This window comes from Hydra vulgaris, chromosome 12, assembly GCF_038396675.1.
Source record: "Hydra vulgaris chromosome 12, alternate assembly HydraT2T_AEP".
NCBI classification, from domain to species: Eukaryota; Metazoa; Cnidaria; class Hydrozoa; order Anthoathecata; family Hydridae; genus Hydra; species Hydra vulgaris.
The window spans coordinates 68,527,501-68,552,020 of record NC_088931.1 but is presented as its reverse complement, the minus strand read 5'-3'; the positions used below and the strand labels follow the sequence as shown (position 1 = coordinate 68,552,020).

Sequence of the window (24,520 nt, the reverse complement as noted above, 5' to 3'; positions counted from 1 at the left end):
TAATCATGTATTTAATGATGATTCATCATCATTAGAAACAAAAAATACTAAAGACCAAACTTTTCAAATCTGCTTCTTTAACCTAGAAAATGGTTTTTCATTAGTGCTTCTGAATCATTTGACTACCCTCAGCAAGAATTTTTTTTATTGTTTGTCTCTGACCAATTTTTTAAATTAGTATAATTGACATCCTTAAGAGCATTCTCAATAATTTTTAGATAATCACTGCAGTATTCTGTTATGTCATAGAGCGCAAACAATTCAATAAATGTTTTTGTTTGGCATCAAAATAGCTAATATCTTTAAGGTCTAAACTTTTCTTATTCTCTAATCAGTTTAGTTTCTTTTTTTCTCTCAGGTTTGGTTTCCAAATTTTGAATAATAATTACTTTATTTTTTTCTGTACTAATTTCATCCAAAAGCTCATCCCATGTTTGTTTCAGACAGATATTAATGGTATCTTTTAACAACTGTGGCAGCTCTTTTTTTGACATATACATCTGAGTAAGTGTTCACAAGCTGTAGCCATCAATTTTCAAAGCTTATTGACTTACAGTTGCCCAATGCCAAAAGCTGACATAAATGAGATTGACAAAATTAGCTACCTATTTCACTAACAATTCTATTAATAAACTGTCATCACAGTAAAGCTCTATAAAGTGTTTTTGTGATTATTGCAGAAAATTGTTAGTTGTGTATTCAAACTCCTACTAGTTCATAAATCTCTGCGCCAACTAATCATTACATCAAAACAATCTATTTACAACTTTAGGTTGAGTTAGGTCTGTTATAGAAATATGTAGTTTTTGCAACTTAGGTCTGTTATAGGAATATGTAATTTTTGCAAAAGAATTGGCTTTATCAAATATCTTGGTAGTTACAAGTATTTGAAAAAAAATTAATAATAAAAAAATTCTTTGCTTCAAATAGTTTTCACCACTGCAGTTGTCCAAAAACCGGTCTTAACCTCTTCAGAAATGACCCGGAAAACCCCTTGGAGGGGTAATTTTATAGGTAAAAGGGATAACTTTTAAGAAAAAATTAAAATCTTTTGATTACATCTACAGGAGAAAATTGCATTTAAAGTTTCCGCCTAAATACACCAATAACCTTTATTCTTAAAAAGTGTTTGCACAGATAAAATTTCTAGAAAAACGCTTTTTTTGCCTTAAATTTTACAAATATCTCTAATATTCCAATACTAGCATATGAATATACAATATAGTATATTAAATTTCTTTTGATTTTTTAGTAGGAGAAAAAATCAAAAAGATGTGTGTATTTCTAAATGTAAATACACTGATCAGTGTTTTTCTAAATGTAAATACACTGATTTATAAATTAGCTTAAACCAATACAAATTTGAGACATGTGATATTCTTTTTATATCAAGACTGAAGATCTTCTGGCAAAAATAAGTAATTACACACATGAAAATATACTCTGACTGAGATTTTTTTCCTGAGAGTTTTTAATCCACAACAGTTTTATTTCAAATGTGTTTGTTGTTTAGATCAATAACACAACTTAGAAGTGTGTCCCCCATATTCAGGATGTGAAGAATTTGGCATGCATCAATTCAGTGGTTTGCTCACTGAAAACTCCTAGCCCAGTTTCAATTTTTTTAGCATATTCATTAATGTGAGTAACTTTGGGAGTAACTGAAATTTCAAGATCTAAATAAGAATGTTTGAATTCTGAAATATTTTGGCATTTAAAATCTTTCCAAAACAAGCTTTTTAAACAGCTTTCTAAAGCAATTAACAAAAGACGTTGGTTGCAATGCACAGTGCTTATGGGCAAGACCCTGAAAAATGTCAACATTCTTCAACAGTTTGTTTCATTCATTTCCATTGAACTGTCCCCCATGATATGCTTGCATTTGAAGTTGCAAGAGATTCAACCATTCTTGTGCTTGATCCCATATTTCAAAGCGTTGCTTGAAAATATGGTTGAAGATTCCAAGAAAAAGATGGAGTTCCATCAGAGAAATTACATCAAGAATAAGCTCATATTGTCTTTTGGTGGTTAATTAATTTAGAATTGACAACATTTAAATAATTCTTAGCCGATTGAAGTTTTAAGAGAAGAATCCAGCATAGCTGTTGCATAAAAAACTAAATGTTCTTGATTGGCCAGAGTTTGTAAGGTTGTCAGACTCAAAATCACACCAGCAACATGGGTGTTTGCTAGAGTGAAACTGGATACCATATATAATGTTGGCTACTTTCATGTCACATAAAATTATGTTAGACACATCTTTAATTTGTATGAGGCTTAATATTGTCCTAAGATTTTCATATGTTTCAGGAACACTATCTGCTGCAGCAACAAATAGCTGCTTTTTTTACACCACCATCTTGGGCAGAGGAACTTGATTGGAGACATGATGATCCTTAAGTATAACTTTGCTTGGAATATTTATCAATTACGCTGAGGGTAATTTTCAAGAATGAACCTCCTCCATCGATTTCCATGTTTAACTAAATGATGTGATGTAAGTAACTCTTACTGTAGAATTGATTGATTAAGGCATTCAAGTTCTTGCAGTGATCAACTTTTTGAATTAGGTTTTTCATTTCTTTATCCAGAATAACAACATTTGACATGAAAAAATCTGCTATTTTTTTCCAGAAGTTTTTACTTCACGTTTGCCTCTACAGCTCTTTTTTCCATTCAGTTGATGCAAGTCTTTTGACTCCAACATTGGACAAATTGTTTTGAACTTGGACCAATGTTTCAGCAGTAAATAGCTGCTGCTTGTACTTTGCTGAATGTCCTGGCAGAACTTTTAAAGATTTACCTCCATTCGCTTGACTAAGTTTGACAGTACCTCCTGAAGTGGCATTTTTTTTAGAGATTAAATCAGTTGCTATTTGTTCAGCACACTTACTGTCCTCTATGGCAAGTTTCTGTACATTTTTTGCCTTGTATCTATAGTACTAAAGTGAGGATGTTCTTTCACAAGTACTGACAAACAAATACTGCATCTTTTTTCAGCTGGCTGTGATGATGAAGGTTTGGAACTGACAGCTTTGATACAGTCAGTTTCAGGGTAGACTTATTGTTTCGATTCAATATGTCAAGCTTAATCTGTGGCAGATTTTCTTTGAGCTTTAATTTGGCCACCCTACAAATTATACACTGGTCAGAATATTATGTAGGTGGCTTAATGATAATTGAATTGAAATTGTACAAGTCTGGTATCTGTCCAATAATACTAACAGTATCAAGTCGTTGTAGTTTGCTTCTACATGAATAACAATTACACTTAAAAATATTTTTGACTCTTTCAATCAAAAAATCAGTTAATATGCCATCACTTTTCTTCAAACACAAAAAGCAAACATTTTCTGCAACCACCACAAGTTTTTGCTGAATTAGGCATTTTTTGACAAAGACAAATTAATTTTTAACCGAAATGCCAATTTATTTGTTTACATTGTTTTAGCGGCAAAAATTTGCTGCTCTAATTTTACACATATAAACTGGATTTTCAGACAGACGCTTAACAGATATAAACTGTATAAACACATATAACACATATAAACACATAACTGTATAAACACATATAATAGATATAAACAGGTATAAACACATAAACTGTAACTTCAGACAGACACATATAAACTGGAACTTCTAATTTTACTATTTGCCTATTGAATTTGGTTACTCATTTTAAAATATTATTTATAAATGTTTTTTATTTAACATTTTCAAAAAAAAACAGCAACAGAAATGAAATTTTTTCAATTTTTTATTAGTAATTAAAATTTTCTACTTATTTAGATATATAGTTGAAAAAATAATTTTTAAATAGCTATAGTTTCCATAACTACATGAAAATTATGTAAAAGAAAATTTCAACTATTAAATAATGATATTTTTTTTTGAAACAGGAATTTTTTTTGAAACAAGAAGCCAAAAATTCCTGTATTATTAAATATTGTAATTGTATTTTTTTAAATATTAAATTCACCTCCTTAAATTCAAGTTCCAAGTTCATTGCATTTTATTCAAAATTTGATTTATTAAATTTTATAACTAGGTTCCAACTACTTCCTCTCCTATTAAACCAAATAGAACTGGTGAATAAAATAATTTTAAACAACCACTATTAGTGTTGGTAGTTACTGAAACAATAAAGATAAAGTTTAACAATTAACAAACGAATCAGGAAAACAAAAATTCTAAAAGACTGATGTTTTCCATTTTCAATGAATTTCAAAGGACTGATGTTTGAGGAAAAGAACTAGACAAAAATAGAGTTTTCTGAGCACTTAGGAACAGTCACTGTAAAAAGATTAGACTTAATTGAATGATGAGTGACACGAAAATGAATTTTAGTAGATAGCACAAAAGACACTAGCTCTTTAGAGCAGTGCCCATTTTAATATTTATAGAAAAGAGAAAGAAAAGCAATATTATAACAATGTGACAATGGTTAAAGTTTAGCTGCAAGAGCAGGTCTAACTATGTTAACAAAACATTTTTGCACCTTTTCGAAAAATAAAAAGGCATGGTTCCAAGAGGAACTTTTAAGTTCTGGGCAATTTGTCTGATAAATACTCAAGTTTGATGGACATGTCCAATAAAAATTAAAGAGGTATGATCGAATGTCATTCTTTACCATGCATAAAAAATTTTGTTTTACAACTTGACCACGCAATTTGTTTTGACAACTCTAGGCATTTAAAAATGCGCTGAAAATAAAAAGAAAGTTTAGATAAATTATCAAGATAAATTATCAAACAAAGAAAATCTTAAAGAAAAATAAAAAATCTAAGCTCAAAAAACTAAAATTTGAAAAGGAAAATATATTTATATTAGGTTTTTTAAAAATTACTATACTATGCAAAATGTTTTGTAAATTATTAAATACACAAATTATTATGAAAATATATTAAATAAATAAATTATATAATTATTAAATACATAATTAAATATATAATAAGAATGTATAATAAAAATACAAAGTTATTAAATACATAAATTACTACGTAAATATATTAAATACATAAATTATTAAGTTTACTTATTACTTTATTAAATAAAGTAAAAAGTTAATTGTGTTTACAATAAACCCATTTTATTTAAATTATTAAAGAATATTATGTAATTACATTTATATAAATATGTATTTTTTTTATAAATCTTTTCAAACTTTTTCTAAAATTAATTTTATTAACACTTTTAATAGCGAAATTTTTTAGCGCAAAAACTAAGGTTATGTAGCAACTCAAATTTAATAGTGTAATAAAAAGTACCGGTTTCTTAAGCATTAAGATAACTATTACTTTAAAATTTTTATAAAATAAATTTAAAAGGAGTTTTAAAAGCTAAAATATTTGTTTGAAATTTATAAAAACCATCGGACAAAAAATAAAATAAATACTATAAATTTGAACTAATAACTAATTGCAACGTTTTAATATAAATGATAAAAACTGGGCTATTTAATTCAAAAAAATGTAGTGCTTTAGCATCATTTAAAATATGAACTAACTAATATGACATATTTTATTAATGTAGTTGTGTGTTCAACTTCAGTTTTGTGTGTATATATATATATATATATATATACATATAATAATATATATATATATATATATACATATAATAATATTTATATATATATATATATATATGTATATATATATATATAAATAATATATATATATATATATATATTTTAAAATACATATATATATGTATATATATATATATATATATATATATATATATATATATATATATATATATATATACATATATAAATATATATATATATATATATATATATATATATATATATGTGTGTGTATATATATATATATATATTTTTTAAAATACAAATATTAAAATTTTAATATACATATGTAAATTTAAATTTTTATAATTTAGGATTCCCACCCTGGACTTCTTTAGTTATTTTGAAAAATTCTGGAAAAGTCCAGGAAATTTGCATATTTTTCAATTTATAATTGTTTGTTTCAAGTACCTTCCACCTATTTTTATAAGTTTAGTTTTTTATTGTTTTTAATAGATATTTTTACTCTAGTGGTTCTCAAAAAAACTTAAAAGATGACAATTTAAAAAGCACACAGAGTGGTCTCTGTGTGTTTTTTAAACTGTCATCTTTTAAGATTTTTGAGCTGACTATCAACATTTGCATGGACTTTTTTTATGCTTTGATATAAAAATTCATGGAAATATAAAGGATTTCGATAACCAATTAAGATTGAAGAATAGTTTTAATTTTTTTCATTGTTTTCTCTTAGCTCATTTTGCTCAATTTGCAAAAGTTTCTCTTTGTCTTTTTTCTAGTCATTTAGACAAGTTTTTTTTTGAAAACAACAAAGAAAATATATCTTCTATTTTACCAAATTTTTCAAATTCTATTTCAGTGTATTTTTATAATATTGTTTCATTTAACAGATAAAGTCTATATTGTTCTTTTTTGTAAGTTATATTGTACTTCTTTCTATTTTTATCTAGATAAGTTCATTTGTTTTCAGAGTTCTTTATAAATAAAATGTTATCAAATATGAAAATTTTAAAAATTATAATAATAGTAAGCAAATAACTATAAAAATAATGCTTTTTAGGCTTGGACAGGAATGGCGTGTGATCAAGCGCTATTGCTGACCATGCAATGCACAATTATTTAAATCTTTTGATGATTTAAACATTTCAGAAATGCGCTGAAATTAGATACGATAACCTCAACTTAAAATAGGGAGAAAAAAATAATAATAATAAAAAAAAAACAATTTCTTCACAAAAAAAAAAATATCAAATCAAATCATATGTATTCTGAAATGGATTTTATATTTCATGGAATATTTACATAAAGGACAAATACTAATTTTAAGTAAACACCATAATGAGTAACTAAAAAAAAAATAAAAAAACGTAAACAGTACAATACTTAAACAAAAAACTTTACGGAATAATAATTAAGTAAGAAGTTTGATATATTTAGGAAAAAATTCAATTTACTTTTATACATCTATCTAGAATATAAGCCTTTTATATACCTAATTAAAATATAGCAATAAAAGAGAAGTAGATTATAATAATATACAGTAACAATATTATAAATAATATAGTTATATAAGTATCAGTAATAATAATAATAAGCAATAATAACTCCAGTTATTGGTAATAATAATCAAAATAATAACAATAAAAATAACAATTCTATTAATAATAATAATAATCATAATAATAATAATAACAATAATATTAACATTAATAATAATAACAATAATAATAATAACAATACTAAAAATAGCAATATTTATAATAGTGAGAGTTTGAAATAAAATAGTGATATAAAAAGTAATATTAATTTAAGAAAAAGTTAAGAAAGAGCAAGTTTGAGTAGTAATAAATCATCATTGAAATGAAGAAAGTAGTAGAAAAGAATTTTAAAAAAGATCAAGTATTAGTAGTTATAAACCAGCATTGAAGCGAATAAAGTTAAGATGGATAGTAGATAGTTAGCAGTAGAGTAGCTTAGGAATTAGGAAGAAAACTTGTTTAATAAAAAATTAAATAAACTGTTTTTGAATTTGGAAAATGTAGGGAGAGATTTTAACTGCAAAGGGAGATTGTTTCATGTGCATATGCTCTGATATCTAATAGATTCATGGCCATAATAGATAATTTGAAGCTTTTAGCTGATCGAAGTTGGTAACAAGTATTTTTTTATAAGTAAAAAAATCAGTAAATGAAGGAGGTAAGGTTTTATTTTGCTGTTTCCAAACAAACAAACAGTTAGAGTGTTGAATAAGGTCTTTTAATTTAAGTATCTTTGATATGTAGTAGAGGATATTTGGATCAGAGTTAAAATGCTGAAAACATATTATTTTTAGGGCTTTATTATTGAGGTGAGATATTCTTTTAAATGTTAGAAATTGGGTTTGTCCTCATATTTGACGAGCATATCTAATATAATACTTAAAAACAACATTTCAAGAAGGAGCATTTCAAGATTAAGATTATGTCGAATATTGGCCAACATACCGTTGGACCTGCTTAGTTTCAGTGCTAAGTCTTGAAGTTAAGATGCAAAACTTAAATTGGAATCAATTTTGATACCAAGATTCTTGATAAAATTAACATGATCTATTTTTTGACCAATTAATCTGAAATTCAGGTGCTTTTTTATTTTCGTTTGACTTGATTTGAAGAAACTAATTTCAGTTTTTTTGGAATTCAGTGAAAATTTATTGGATAGAAGCCACTGGAGTAGGTTGGCTAAGTCATGGTTAATATTTTTGTTTATCTTTTTAAGTGATTTGTTTATTAAAAGCAGATTAGTGTCATCAGTAAAGTGGTAAACAGTGGAAAACTTCAGAGAGTTATTAAGATCATTAATAAAAAAAAGGAAAGCAATGGTCCTAGTACAGAGCCTTGTGGGACTCCATTTGTTGATTTTTAATTATTCAGATTCTATCCCATTAATAGAAACAAATTGTGTTCTATTTTGAAGATAAGAAGAAAACCATTGGAGTGTTGTGCCTCTGATACCGTAGTACTCCAACTTTCTAATAAGAATGGAATGATCAACTGTATCAAAGGCTTTCCGGAGATCAACAAAAACACCACATGCAAATAATTTATTGTCCAATGCTGTTCTGATTTTTTTTAGTTATATCAATTAGTGCATGAGTTGTTGAATGATTATTTCTAAACCCATACTAATTTTTATAAAGACACTTGAATTTCTCCAGAAAGTTGTAGAGTCTATTGTGCATAGCTTTCTCAAATAGTTTGCATATATTTGCGAGAAGAGAGATTGGGCTATAATTAAAGTAATCCAGTAGAGAACCTTTTTTATGTATTGGTGTCACTTTAGCTATCTTAAGGAGATCTGAAAAAATTCCATTTCTAAATGAGTTATTTATCATTATGGATAGTGGCTTTGTTATTATGTTTGGAATAAGCTTAAGAATAAATGTGGGAAGGCTGTTTGGGCCCAGACTTTTTTTGTTGTGAAGTTTTATTATGAGACTCGACATCTCAACTTCAGTCACTTGCTCAAAAAAAAAAAGAACTTACATTAGGATATTTTAGAAAGTCTCTAAAATCACATTTAGGGATAATTCGTTTGTTTGTTACATTCTCTTTGATAGTAGCAAAGTAATTGTTAAAAATATTAGCAATTATGGTTGGATCAGAGATGACTTTATCATTTATTTTGAGGTTGAAAGAGTTATTGTATATAGTAGGTCTAATGTTGATAATTTCTTTTATTCCTTTCCAAGTTCTCTTAATGCTGTTTAGGTTGTTGTTGAAAAAGGAAATATAACACATTTTTTTGGATTGTTAAAGTAAGTTGCTTATTTTATTTCTAGACAACTTAAATTTATCAAAGAGTAGATTTCTTGTATTAATATTGTTTGATTTGACAAATTTTTTATAAATGATATTTTTGGTTGAGATGGATTTAAGAATACCAGCGGTTATCCATGGTTTAGATTTAAGTTTAATTTGTTTTTTTGTTAAAACTTTGTAGGGAGCATGTCTGTCTAAATGTATTTAAAAAACTTATCGATTTATTTATATCGTCGTCTTTTATTTGTGCCTCCCAATTCATACTATATATATCTTGTTTAAAGGTGTCAGTATCAATGTTTTTGAAGCATCTTCGAGAGATTTTTATATTCTTTTTTTTGGGGGGTAATTCCAGGAATACAGAGAAACCGGGCCATGTGGTCTGAAATAGAAATTGCTAGGTTGCCAGAGATTGTTTCAGGGGAATAGGAGTTTATAAAAATATTATCAATGAGAATTATGGTTTTTGAAGTTATATGTGTTAGAAGAATAATGGTTGGGAGAAGCAAGCAAGAGCATAATGTTTGGAGATAATTAAAAACAATACGAGTTTCTTTATAACTAATTAAGTCCATGTTGAAATCACCCATTAATAAAATGTTTTATTTTTTATATCTTATTTTTATTAAGTAAAGGAGTTAAATGATTTGCGATGAATTCTTTTGGATTTAATGTTGGGTAGCGATGTATACAGCCAATTAAAGTATTGGTTTTATGAGGGTTGATAGCTTCAACAAAAACTGATTTGAGAAATTTTGAGGCATATATTGTAAGATCATCACGAACTACATAGTTAAGATCAGAGCTTAGATACAGAAGAGCCCCACCTTTTTTTGACTCAATAGGCAATGTTCAGCTTTAAATCAATTTATGGTAATATCAGTTATATTTGAGTCTTATATATAAATTTGATTCAGTAATTCCTATCACTATAGGGGAAGTGTTAAGAGTACCAATAAGGCTACAGAGATTGTCGATAGTCAGATAGATTGTCAGAGATTGTGGCGAGGAAGCAGTATTAAGATAAAGATATATATCAGTATCAGGATTTAAAGAATTATTGAATTCAGTAACATCAAGACATTTACAAATAATAGTTGGATTATATACATTATTCATAGCTTTATATAGACTTAAAGATTTTAATAACTTTAGTGGAAGGTTCTTGCATGAAAGTGTAAGCTTAAGTTCTTGATTGTAAAGGCTACTAAATGGTATATTTTTGGAAAAACAGTCAGAGCAATACCATTCTAAAGAGTCATTGGAGATAATGTTATATGTGTGCTTATTAATTAGTTGCACTATGTGTGAATCCAAAAAGAGCAGCAGTCACATTAGATGACTCTATGGTTTTTGGATACATTTTTTTTTGCATAGTTTGCAGGATTGTTTTAATACCACGTTTTATAAATTAATATTTATTATTTACATATAAGTCTATTAGAAGTTTCTAAGCATATAGAGATATTGCAAACAAAATGATAAAGCGATAAATTGAAATGATAAAGCAAAACTGAAATGATAAAGCATAGGATTTAATGGAATAGGTTTGTAGTTGTAAGTCAATTTGTTTGTTTAATATTTTTTTTGTGTATATAGTATGTATATATACTATCTTTTTCTAATAATATTTTAAACAAAGTTAAAAAGAGAAACTGTATTTTATAGTCATAACTGAAAATATAAGTTCAGAAAACTAAGTGATATTTGTTTTTAGGTGTATAGGGGTAATTAAGAAATATAAAAATAAAATATAAATTAATAATAAGAAATATAATTTTATGATATTGGTAAACACACTAATATTGTTAAGTTATAATAAGTATTTGTATACTTTAAGTATTAGACTATATAAGTATAAAACTATATATCAGTACACAAACTTATAATATAGATGGAATATAAATTTATCAGAATAAAGCAACTATATAAATCAGTATAGAATTTACACTAATAAATTAATATAGAATATAACAAACACAATATATACACTATACACATGTGCATATATACATATACACACATACATATATACACATATACACATATATCAGTTACTCTCTCTCTCTCTCTCTCTCTCTCTCTCTCTCTTTCTCTCTCTCTCTCTCTCTCTCTCTATATATATATATATATATATATATATATATATATATATAATATATATATATATCCATTTTTATATACACAAATCCATACACACATGCGCTCATTTATATAAAAAAGATTGTGCTTAGTGCTAATTAACAATATGCAATAGAAATTGTGTGAATAGTAAAGATCAGCAACAAATTTAACTTTTGTTTTACTTTTATATTGTTAATAAAATTTAGTATAGTCTTACATAAGTTTCGAACATAGACCAGGTGTACCAGGATATCAAATTTTTATGTAAAACAATAATCAATGCAGTTACTCTTCTGTTGATAATAAGATAATAACAATAAAAAAAATTTGATAGTCTTGTTAGTATTTGATAATCTTGCTAATGTGAACCTAGGCTAGTTGAATTAGAAGATTGAAAACCTTTGTATGTTTAAATTAGATTCAAAGTTTATAAAAACAATTAGTACAAAATTTTACATTTGATATTAAAAAATTTTTTTTTTTTAATTGTGTCATATTTTGGCTACAAATTTATTTTGTAGCCCAGTTATGACACAATTGTGACACAAACTTTGAAAGTTGATTTAACCTTAAATCAACTTTCAAAGTGTGACACTAAAGCAACCATTTTGTGCGTAATATTTCTAATAAAAAAGAAGAAAGTAAAAGGTATTTTATTAATTTAAGACTTCTAAGAATAATAAGGTACAAAAATTGGTTAATCTTTAAAAGTTAATCAAAAAACAATATTTATCTTTTATTATTAGTTACATTATAATTCGATTTGTTAGCTGTTTGCAATTATTTTGTAATGCCACTTTTTTTTTTCGATTTTGACTCACTGGGCACCTGTTTCAAAATTAATGTAAACAACAATTATAAAATTGTTCATTAGATATGATCTTTGTATTTATAGTCTGGGTAAAAGAAATTGCAAACTGAAATATTTTTCCTTTTTTTTTGTAGACGTTATCAAGATTTGATTTTAGATATCATGGTTTTTTTTTTTTTAAAGTCCCTGTGGTTTAGCAACAAGCAGCCTCTTAATATTATTGAGACATGATTATTTTATTTATTTGCCATATGTAAAATTTAAAATTGTAATTTATAAAATAATAGTTACATGAGTGGAGCTAGAAGAAGCCAAACTATTATTAAATATTAAATGGTATTAACAGTTATACTTTTTTACACAAGATGTACTTTAAGCACATAGTTAAAAAAATGGGCTAGAGATATATTTGACTCTATTATAGATTATTATAATAGGTTTTAATTTTATTTATAGTTTTTTTTTATTAACTTATTGCTTTTTTGTTTTAATAATATAAGCGTGTTTCTTAAGTTTTTTGTATTATATTTTATGCAGATCCTTTAGAAGAAATTGGAATGGAAAGTCAAATAATTTTAGACTCACAGATTTTTGTAAGTGCCAATTCATATGGTGGTGTATCACAAACACGCATGTATAGTGGGTCTGGTGATTTTTATGCCTATCATGACAAAGAACTGTATATACAAATTGATATGAAACATGTGATGAGTATTAGTGGTGTGGCAATAAAAGGTTCTGATGAAAAAAAGAATAGAAATAATGTTGTTTTAAGTTATTTGGTTTTTCTTGGTACACAAGATAATTTAGATAAAGAATTAGTTGGTGTAAGTTGTTTATTTTTTAAACACATTGATTTTTTAATGTCATAATATTATGTCACAATCTGGTGTTTGAGCAATTCTTTATTAAAACATTTTTAACATTTGAAAACAAGAACTATAAAACTACATTTTTATAAAAAAGTGAAAATTGATTCTTTACAAAATGGTTTTGTTTATTTTGATTAAATATGACCTGTATAAAAATGTGTATATAAAAATCTATATTTACAAATACATTTAAATGGGTTAAAATTTTTAAAATTTTAACTTCTAAAATTAAAAAAAAATTGGTTATATTAAAGTGTGTACATATATATATATATATATATATATATATATATATATATATATATATATATATATATATATATATATATATATATTTATATATATATATATATATTTATATATATATATATATATTTATATATATATATATATATATATATATATATATATATATATATATATATATATATATATATATACATATATATATATACGTATATATGTATATAGTAGCTGTGCTGAAATAACACAGAATTTAGCTTCTCTTTTTTTTTGACAATATCAATGTACGTTGTATGCAGTTATATGTTCTTCATTGATATGATACTGGCATGAAATAGATAAAATTGGATAAAGAAAGACAGCAGGAACTTCTTTGTTAATATTTCCTCTATGTTGCTCTATGAGAAGTCTTTATGGAGATAACCAGAGCAAAAAACCAGAGTATTTATATTGCATGTAATCCACTAAGTTTTATAGCTAAGTTTAAAATTTGCTTCATTTTTCTACTTCTAAAGAAGATTGTTTTTTTTTGTTTTTGTTTTTTTTAAATTAGCTTTAAAGTTTGGGTTAAATGTAGCTAATCTATGTAATAAATTTCAATATAATTTACATTACTAATTAGTTCCAATAATTAGTTTATTTATTAGCAGACAATAGCTATATTTATTATTGATTAACTCCAATAAAGAATGTCAAGCCTTATACTAAATTAAAAAAGCTCAACACTTTAGCATAATGGAATTTTTGACATAAAATTCTTTTTGTTTGCTTTTCATATTTATTGACATAAGCTTTTTTGCTACTACAATTTATTAAATTATCTCAAAACGGCATGCAACAATGTAGAAAAATCTTTATGTTATAATGTAATCATGTTTATTTAAATTCAGGTTTTTTAAATTACAAAAAATTTTTATACTGTATATTTATATATATATATATATATATATATATATATATATATATATATATATATATATATATATATATATATACATATATATATATATACATATATATACATATATATATATATATATATATATATATATATATATATATATATATATATATATATATATATATATATATATATATATATATATATATATATATATATATATATATATAGTTTTTTATACAGCGGAGAAAATAGAATTAGCCTCACCTTTATTTTTTGTTCTAATTTAACAAAAATTGCAGGTAAACAATTATGAAATCTACCATATTTCTTGTTACTTCTACTACAACTAAAAAGTTTATAAATTGGTATGCTTAATTAATTCCAAATGGAAAAAAAATTAAAAATATTCAATTTGTGGAGAAAATAGAATTAGCCTCATTAGCGTTATATACAAAAAATAAAGAAAATATTTTGTTTTTTCGCTCATTTAGTATTTAGTATAGCTTCCTGAATTTTTAATGACTTCAAATATGCGGTTTGACATACTAGTCACAAGATTTTGGATAGTTTCTATAGATATTTCATTCCAAGCTTCTCTGATACGAGTTTTCAGCTCCAAAGTGCATTCAAATTGCTTACCATTTTCATAAACCTTTCTAGAAAGTATTCCCCATAGATTTTCAATTGGGTTAAGGTCTGGACTACGTGCGGGCCATTCCATTACGTGAATATTTTTTTCTCTAAACCAAGCTTTTGTAAGCTTTGAATTATGGATAGTAGCATTATCTTGTTGGAAAGTGAAAGTTTCACCCATCAATTCCTCACCATGTTCAAGTAAACTTATTTCTAATAAGTCAATGTAGTCCTGTGAATTCATTTTTGTTGAAATCCATGCCAGTGGAAGTTTTCCAGCAAAGGAAAAAGCCCCCCAAACCATAACATTTCCACCCCCAAAGTTACGACTCATCCGAGTTTCTTTCTCTTTTCGAAGATCGTGCCAGTAATATTGATAGCCATCAGGACCATCTAGATTGAACTTTTTTTCATCACTGAAGAGAACTTGATGCCACTCTTCTTGCCAAGACATGTGTTCTTTCGCAAATTGTAATCTAACTTTTTTATGACGAGCATTAAGTTTTGGTTTTGGTTTACGCTTTTTCCAAACTGTGTTTGGATCTTCATGTAAGATTTGTCTCACACGTTGAACAGATACAGGTAATTGTAAATCAGCACGAATTTGAGATGCAGTCATGTGCTGAGCAGCAGCACGACGTACAATAACTCGTTTAGTACGATTATCAATTTTACGTTTGCCACCACTTCCCTTATAGGCTCCATAATTAACGCCAATCTTGAAGTAATTGTTAACCACTTTTGGAGATCTTTTAATTTTCTTTGCAATTTCCCGATTAGATAAGCCTGTATCTTTGTATGCTTTGATTACTGCTAATTCTTCATTCGTTAAACGCTTACCACGTCCCATTTCAAATAAAGGTATCAAAAACCAAATGTTAAAAACTTTATGAGCACTGATTTCACAGTCTTTGTTTAACTTACAAATAATAATAAAAAACTAACTCACAAATGCGTATCACCAGATCAAAATATACAAGTAAACTGAAAATAATTATTGATGAGGCTAATTCTATTTGTTACCGCAAATATCAAGTATTATACATTTTATGGTTTTATCAAATGTTCCGCAATTTAATTATGCTATATTATAATCTAAAAAGTTGTTGTTTGTAACAGTAATTATATGTGTGTGGATACAAAAGTTGTACCGCACAAACTTGTTTACAGATTTACAAAATATTGGATCAGCACATGGTGAGGCTAATTCTATTTTCTCCGCTGTATTTAATAAAAATACAAAGGATATTCATATTTTAAAAGCTATAATTGAGTTAATGTAATTGAGAAAATTGTTTTTTATTTTCTATCTTAAAAGCGTTATAATTATAAGCGTTATATTTATTCATTTATTTAAACTCTGGATTCTATTGTTTATTTCTATAAATCTCTAATCTATCCTTGTAGAGAATACTGTTACCGTATCTGGAGCAGTTCTTTGAATGATGCCCTTTCTCTTTTAGACAAAGTACTAAAACGCATTTTAAACCTAGTTGGATCTGCTCTTGCAGCCAACCTTAAACTATTATCACATTGTTGTCATTTTGCTCCTCTTTCTCTTTTCTAAAAATACTATAATGTGCGCTACTCTAAAGAGCTAGCATCTCTTGTGTAATCTACTAAAATTCATTCTTGTGTTACTGGTCATTCAATTAAGTCTTATCCTTTTACTTTGACTGTTCCTAAGTGCTTAAAAATTCTTATTTGTCTAGTTTTTTTCCTCAAACATAAGTTCTTTGGAATTTGCTCTCTTCATCTTGTCTTCCTGATTCATATAATTTGCAATCTTTTAAATTTTTTGTTAGTCAATATCTTGGTTTATAAACTTGATCAATAACTTCTAACTCTAATAGTATTTTTTTTTAAAAACATCTTCACTTTCAGCAGTCTTGCTGAAAGTGAAGATGTTTTAAAAAAAAAAAAAAAGGTTATGTCACAGAGTGTACATTCTACACATATGAAACAACACTTTTAATGTAAGTTTCCACTCATCCTTTTTTCTACAAAAACAGAAAACGGAAAAGTGAAGTAATCGCGTGAGCATGCTTAGTATAAATTTTCATTTTTTCGAAGAAAACATTCTCAAATTAATTTTTTTCCTTTACCTATCTTGTTCCTGTAGAAAAAATAGACAAGAAGAAAAAAGGAAAAAGTGCAAACTGACCTTAACACAATGCCAATGATTGTTTACCAAAAATTTGTTTTATATGTATATTAAGTTATATGATTTTTTTATAATGTATTTAATTAATTTGGTTAATAAAAAGATTTAAAAAGTTTTTTTTTTGTAAAGGGTAATTCCATATGAAGTCATCCAGACCATGTCACCCTTATGTCTGAGAATTGCTTTATTTTTACATCATTTGCAGTCTATATTAAATAAATAACAACTGTGAAAATTTTATTTAAAAATATGCAGCAGTTGTTGGGATATTTTCAATTGGAATAATGCTAGTTCAGCATTTTTCTGTTTATCTGAAGAGATAACAAAGTAACTTTGACATGTAATCTCTTGATAATGGTTCAGAGGATTTTCCTAATATTTTGAACCCTAATAAATTTTTGCTCGAGGAATTCAAAAAAAACTCTTAGGACTTGATAGCCTAATGAAATGTCTTTTTCCAATTTTTTTCAAAGCTATTGTCTCATAAATTACTATTAAATTATGAAAAAAATTTTGATTTTATATCATTACTTTATCTTAAGTCTACTGAAAAAATAGATTTATGTATTGTATCTCTAATATTTGATTAAAGTAAGCACTCAAAAATAAAGTCTTTTCAGAATTTGGAAAAAATTTTCAATTGAAACTTCAATATAGTGTTATTTAACAACTAGTACAGGACATATTCATAGTCATGGACATATGAAGGGTGAATAGGGTAGAGGTAACATCTCATCTCCCAAGATTATTTTATTACGTAAAAATGAATTAATAGTAATAAACTATTTATATAAAAAGAATTTAGAAACATTATAAAAAAAATGTTTTTGAATTTTCAAATAATTTTGCTTGTATTTCAAACTTGATAAACAGTTTTATGGCATTTGAGTCCGTTTTCATTATTTATTTCAAATTGTTAAATGCCTAACACTTTAGAATATTTTTGGAATAAACACTATGATTTTTGAAAGATTGAGTTTAGATTCTCTTTAAAAATCATAGTATAAGCAAAATTTTATTGTTTAGTTTTTCTTTTAGCTAGTGATATCAAAAACAATAAAATAAATTTGGAGAAATTTGACATTGGAAAAACTCTCAACATTCATTGCCACATAACTGGATTTTCTAGAAAACAAGGTTTTATTCAACTCAATGATCTTTCATGTCAATAGCTAGAAGAAATAATGTGGCGAGCAAATTTAAAAGAAAAATTTAGTTCAATCAAAAGTGTATGCTGTTATCATGAATGATTCTATGAAATTATTTTGAGAGTAAAATTATGAAGATAATATTTATTATAGCTTATATGTTAATTAAAATGTTTTTAATTGAGGTTCATGACTAATTTAAAACTTATTTAAAGTTTTAGGCAGCATAAAGATTTCTGTGTGATTAATGTGTTTTTAGACAATGTAAAGAGTCTTTAGTCAATTTAAAAAGTCTTTAGACTTGGTAAAGGGTTACTAAAAAAATGTTTTATTGACATTAAACATTTAATTAAAGGTTGAAAATTCTGCAGCAAATTGCTGCAAAAGCAGTAGAAACTGATAAAGATTTTAGTTCACAGGAGGAATGGAATGGTTTACAGGAGTAATCAAGAAGTAAGAAAAAGATTACGTTTGATACCTCTATAGAATTGCTTGGGATTTCACCAGTCAAATTGAAAAGTGTTTCAAAAAACTGCAAAATGTAAAAGTTTGGCAATACTACTGACAGTTGCAAAAATAGTTTTATTAGCATATAATATTGATGAAGCTTCATTAACAGCAAAAACAACCAGCACCATTTCTAACAATATGATGAAAGATCATGAGCTAGATATTTTAGTGTATGAAATCAAAAAAAAAAATTTTTGTAACTGACTCTAATTGCAATAAAGTGCAAATGTTAACACTTGCACCAGAATCATAGAATCATGAACACGTAAAAAGATATCAAGTTAATTTGAAGTGTTTGAGTATCTTGTTCAAACTTCAAGGCATGTTAAAAATGAGCAAGGGGTTCTATCAATGCCAGGAAAATAAATTTCAAACCCTTTCTTTCAGAGTAACCCTCTTAGTTATAAACTTTTATCAAAATGATGCGTTTTCAAGAAATATGCCAGGAAAAAAAGATTTTGTTAGTGTTAAGAAAAATCAACATGTTCAAAAAAGTTTTTACTTCTCAATCTTTATGAATTATATGTTACATTTAAGAAAGACTATCCTAATGTCAAATTCAGATTCTAAAAGTTATGTCCTGGTATTCAAACATTAAAAAAATATTTAGTGCATGAGTTTATAGACCATGAGCTAGTAGTAGTATTCAAACAATAGCAGAGTACTGATACAACACTACTGTTACAATTATTGCCACTAAATGAGTTTAATGATTTTTTACATGACAGCAATGACAACCTTACCACCCATTGATTTTTAGCAAAAACACAAAGTAGATTCATGTTTAATTTTAGGAGATTTTGTTGAAAATTATCAATTTATTGTCCAAGATGAAGCTCAAAGTTATCACTGGAGCAGAAATCAGTGTTCACTTTTTACAATTGTAATTTATTTTCAAGAAAAAACATTTCTCAAACAAAAATCTTTAAATATCTTTTAGAAGATGTTAATCACTTCACAGAGTTTGTTTATAAGATTCAGCAAGATATAACTAAACATATCAAAGAAAAACTACCAGATGTATCATGTGTGAAGTATTTTTCTGTTAGCTGTGCAGCACAATTTTTAAAACTTTAAAAACTTTATCAATCTTTGTCATCACAGAAGTGACTTTAATTTAAATGCTGAATGAATGAATGGGTGTTTTTTGCTACCAGCAATGGTAAATTTTCCATGATGGTATTGGTGGGACTGTTAAAAGAGTAATTTGTTAAAAAAAAGTCTAAAACAAGTAACTAATAGGCAGATTTTAGGTGTTTATTTAATGTAATCTTTTTGTAAAACTAAAATAACTAGCATTTGTTTAAAGTTATTTTATTTTAAAGACCTAGGCAAATTTAGAAAAAAGATATTTAGATGGTAGAACAGTTCCTGGCACATGGATGTATCATCATTTTATTCCAATAAGTTTAAATACAATAAGTTTGGAAAAAACAAGTTTGGATACACATACTAAAGTATTTGATATTATTCCATAAAACAAAAGTAATAAAGAGATTTGATTAAATATTTAAAAAAATAGAGTATACTGCATATTTTTATGATGAATTTTGTTGGATGGGGATTGCTGAAAATATAGATGAACTTGATATCAAAGTCAGATTTAAGCAACCACGTGGACCAGTTATTTTTGAGTGTTTATTTTAATCAAATATTAGAGAGACAATATATGAATCTAATTTTTTACAGTAGACCTAAAATAAAGTAATGATATACAATCAAAATTTTTGCCCGCAATTTTGGGTGACAGCCATTTTGGATGAAAGCCAATTTTGGGTGACAAGCCATTTTAGCTCCAAAATCATTAATATAAAAGTCAATAATTTAAAAAAAATATTGGATAAACAAGGCATTTCTTGAGACTATTAAGTCCAAAGAGTAGTTTTTTATAATTCCTCGAGCTAAAGTTCCAAAATTTACTAAAATATTCCAAACCATTATCAAGAAATTATATGTCAAAAATGATTTGTCTCTCCAGATAACCAACAAAAATGCCAAATCAGCATTTTTTAACTAACAATATCTCAACAACCCGTGTATATTTTTAACTGAAATTTTTGCTGCAAGTAAGGTAAAAATAAAACAATGCTTAGACATATTGGTGACAATTTTTTTTGTGGATGATTTCATATGGAATGGCCCTAAATCTAGTTTTCATTACTCTTTATATATCTATTTAAACTATTTTTATTTATCTGTACTATTTGTATTCTCTAAAGAAATTGTTCTGAAAAAATATTAGATCATTTTCACTTATTAAAATTAAATTTCCATTATTAGTTCAATTATTTAACTTTTTTTTTGTCTAAAACTCTTATAAGCGATTTTCTTTAGTTTATCACAATTTTTATCTTTAATTTTATTTTTAAAAAGATATTTTATGTAGTTTTTTAATGTACTTGAATGTAACTATTTTAATTCTGATAGAAACTAGTACTTATACATTACAATATGTAATAGCAATTATTTTAAGTTAAGTAACATTAGTTTTCACTAACATATTTTCAGTCGACCTTTGAGAAAATTAGTTGTCTAGTGCCATATATATATATATATATATATATATATATATATATATATATATATATATATATATATATATATATATATATATATATATATATATATATATAATATATATATATATATATATATATATATATATATATATATATATATATATATATATATATATATATATATATAAATATATATATATATATATATATATATATATATATATATATATATATATATATATATATATATAAACATGTGTGTATAGATATATATATATATATATATATATATATATATATATATATATATATATATAAATATGTACATATTATCCATTGTGTATATATTTTTATTCTTTAATGATGATGATGATCATCATCATCATTTTCAGAATCTAAAGTTTTCCTAAAATTATTACCATATTAGATGAAATTTTAAATCTTTGAACGAATTTAAATTTAGTGCAAAATAGTCAAATAATTTATTTCATTATCTTGTTGCTTTCAGATTCAGGGTAAGAGGATCAACTTTTTAAGGTATTTTTGTTTCTAAACTCAAATTACAACAATTTTTTTGCAAAACAATATTTGAAATAAGAATAAATATAGATTTTTTGTTGTTGATTTGCATGTCTGCAACAACAAAATTGATGGATAATAATTTAGGGAATTATAAATACCTTATTGATATTATAATTAATATATACTAAGTTTTATTAAAAAAAAAATTTGCTTGATAACTTATAAAACTAGAAAATGTTGAAGAGTTTAGCGTTTGTTTTGAAATGCATGCTTACTATTTTGAATAAAACAACTAAGATTATTCTAGATAATTTAAATGGTATTTGCTCTCATACAAAACATTTAAAGACACGATTCTTTTTTTTTCTTCTGTTTTTTTAAAATAAATATTAAAATATTTAATATATATTAAAATGTTTTGAAATTCCTTTTTAAATAACTTTTTATGATAACATAGATTTTCAATTAAAATAGCAAAACTTAAGTTGGTCTATTAGCAATTTCTTTTGATAGGGGATCTATATCTTTATCTATTAAAATAGTATTTTTCTTTTTCTTTTTAATTTTTAAAGTCATAATTTTACTTGCCTACAAATTATGACCACACAATAGAAATCTTATTTGTACGCAAACAATGTTTAAATACATTAATTTTTATATGTTATTGAATTATTAGCATTATGCTGAGAATGTATTATTGATCTTATATAAGGCGCTGCTAACAGGGTTCCGGTTTCAAATCGTTCTGATGGAAATTTTGTTTTTTTGATTTAATGTTTTATTTTTAAGTAGTTTTACATTTTTATTTTGTTGTTTATTTATAGTTATGTTTTTGTTGTTTATTTATAGTTATGTTTTTGTTGTTTATTTATAGTTATTCATAGTTTATTTTGTTGTTTATTTATAGTTATGTTTACTATTTATTTTTATTTTTCAAATTTTTATAGAAAAAGTGTATCAATGCATACATATATTGATTGAAATAGCCGTAATCACAGTGGATTGTACATACATCGGCTGACTTAAATTAGGACAGGCACAGTGTACATACATTGACTGAGGGTTTAGGTTTGGGCAGGCATTCTTTTAAAAAAAAAGTATTATAATATTTATTTAAATAGGGAATTTAAAATAATTAAAATTATTTAAAAACATAATTAAATTGAAATAGATTTTTAGGTGAAATATTCAAAATAATTTACAATAACTCATGTTTAAATCCACGCATGCAAATTAGAATAAATTAGGTGCATGCGCGTACAAATAATGCCTATCATTATCAATTTTTTAAAATTGGTTTTGTTTAAGATAAAGAAAAGGTATTTTAAGATGTAGTTTTTTGAACTCATTCAAAATGCATACAAGGCTCCTGTTTCATTCTCAGATGCACTAATTGACAATAGATTGTTTACCATACTTCTGGGTTTTAAAAAATGGTACTTTTATTTTTCCATTGTATATATTTCTAGTAGAGTAGCAATGTACTAGCCTACTTTCTGTTAACAATTTTCTGATGGAAGATAATAAACTTTTATATAAGGAGTCAAAAACAAAAAGAAGATTAACATACTTTACTAACGCTGGAAATGTTGGAGTTTGAAGTTTTTTAAAGGACTCTGATGTATCTGATTTAAATAGTGTGAAGTTTATTATTCTAATGAATTGACGCCAAGATGATAGCAAATTGTTAATGCAATAGTTTTCAACTTGACCCCAAATTTGACATCAATAGCTGAGATTAGATGAGAATTATGCTTATTAAATATTCTTTAGTGTAACTTTATTGACAGTTTTTTTTGTTTTTAACCAGTGAAATATGTCTTTTAGATCCGAATTTACATTTTTACATAACGAATGATACAATTTGTTGATTTGCAAGAGATTTGTATATCAGCAAACAGATGAATTGAAGAGAAGTGAACAGAGTTGGTTTGTCCGTTAATGTAGATTAAAAACAAAAGAGGACCAAGAACAGAATCTTATTGAAAACTACACAAAACAGATACATTACTAGAAATAAAACCATTAATACATACAAATTGTTTTCCACCTGAAAAATAAGATCAAAACCAGTTATTTACAATACCACAAATTCCATAATTTATTTGTAAATTGATAAAAACACCACAAACGAAATGACCAGTATCAAGAGCTTTTTTGATTTTTTTTGTTATATTTATTTATGTATGTAGAATGTTTTGATTGGAAACCTAATTGAAAACCATTTAAACAATTAAATGAGTTTAAAAAAGAGTACACTCTAGAATACACAATTTTTTTAAGAAGCTTACTAATATTAGATAAAAGAGAAATAAGTTTATAGTTAGTGCATGAAAGTTTAGAGATTTTTATACATTAGGATAGAACAAAATAATTAAATAGATTCATAAGAATATTTAAAAATTCATAGTTAAAATTTATACAATTGTTTGTAGAAATGCTGTTTGGACCCAATGATTTTTTTAGGCTCAATTTAGGTATAAAAGATGAAAATTTTGTCAGGAATTTTTGTTGGAGATATTAGTAAACTATGTAAATTTGGATATTTAAGACGAATGAATATTGTATTTGAGTTAACGAGTAACATTTGTAAAAAAAGTGTTAAATGATTTAGAGGTAGAGTCCGGTCAGTTATATTTATATAATGATTATATAATAAATGCAAGAAAATTATAAGCTTCATTTTCTTCCAAACAGTTGGACAATGAGCATTGGGAGATTTAAA

The 24,520-nt window shown here is 25.5% G+C and overlaps 1 protein-coding gene across 2 annotated transcripts in view; it reads left to right on the top strand.

The window, feature by feature from the left end:
- The window catches only part of LOC136088953 (uncharacterized), a 149,970-nt gene that overhangs the window by 46,399 nt on the left and 79,051 nt on the right, over positions 1 to 24,520 (top strand). For both annotated transcript variants that reach the window (XR_010642664.1, XM_065814239.1), the window contains exon 6: positions 12,818 to 13,107. Coding sequence is in view for 1 of the 2 variants with exons in the window: in XM_065814239.1 (XP_065670311.1) it covers positions 12,818 to 13,107 (290 nt within the window). In the remaining variant the exon portion in view is untranslated. The remainder of the gene's footprint in view (positions 1 to 12,817; positions 13,108 to 24,520) is intronic.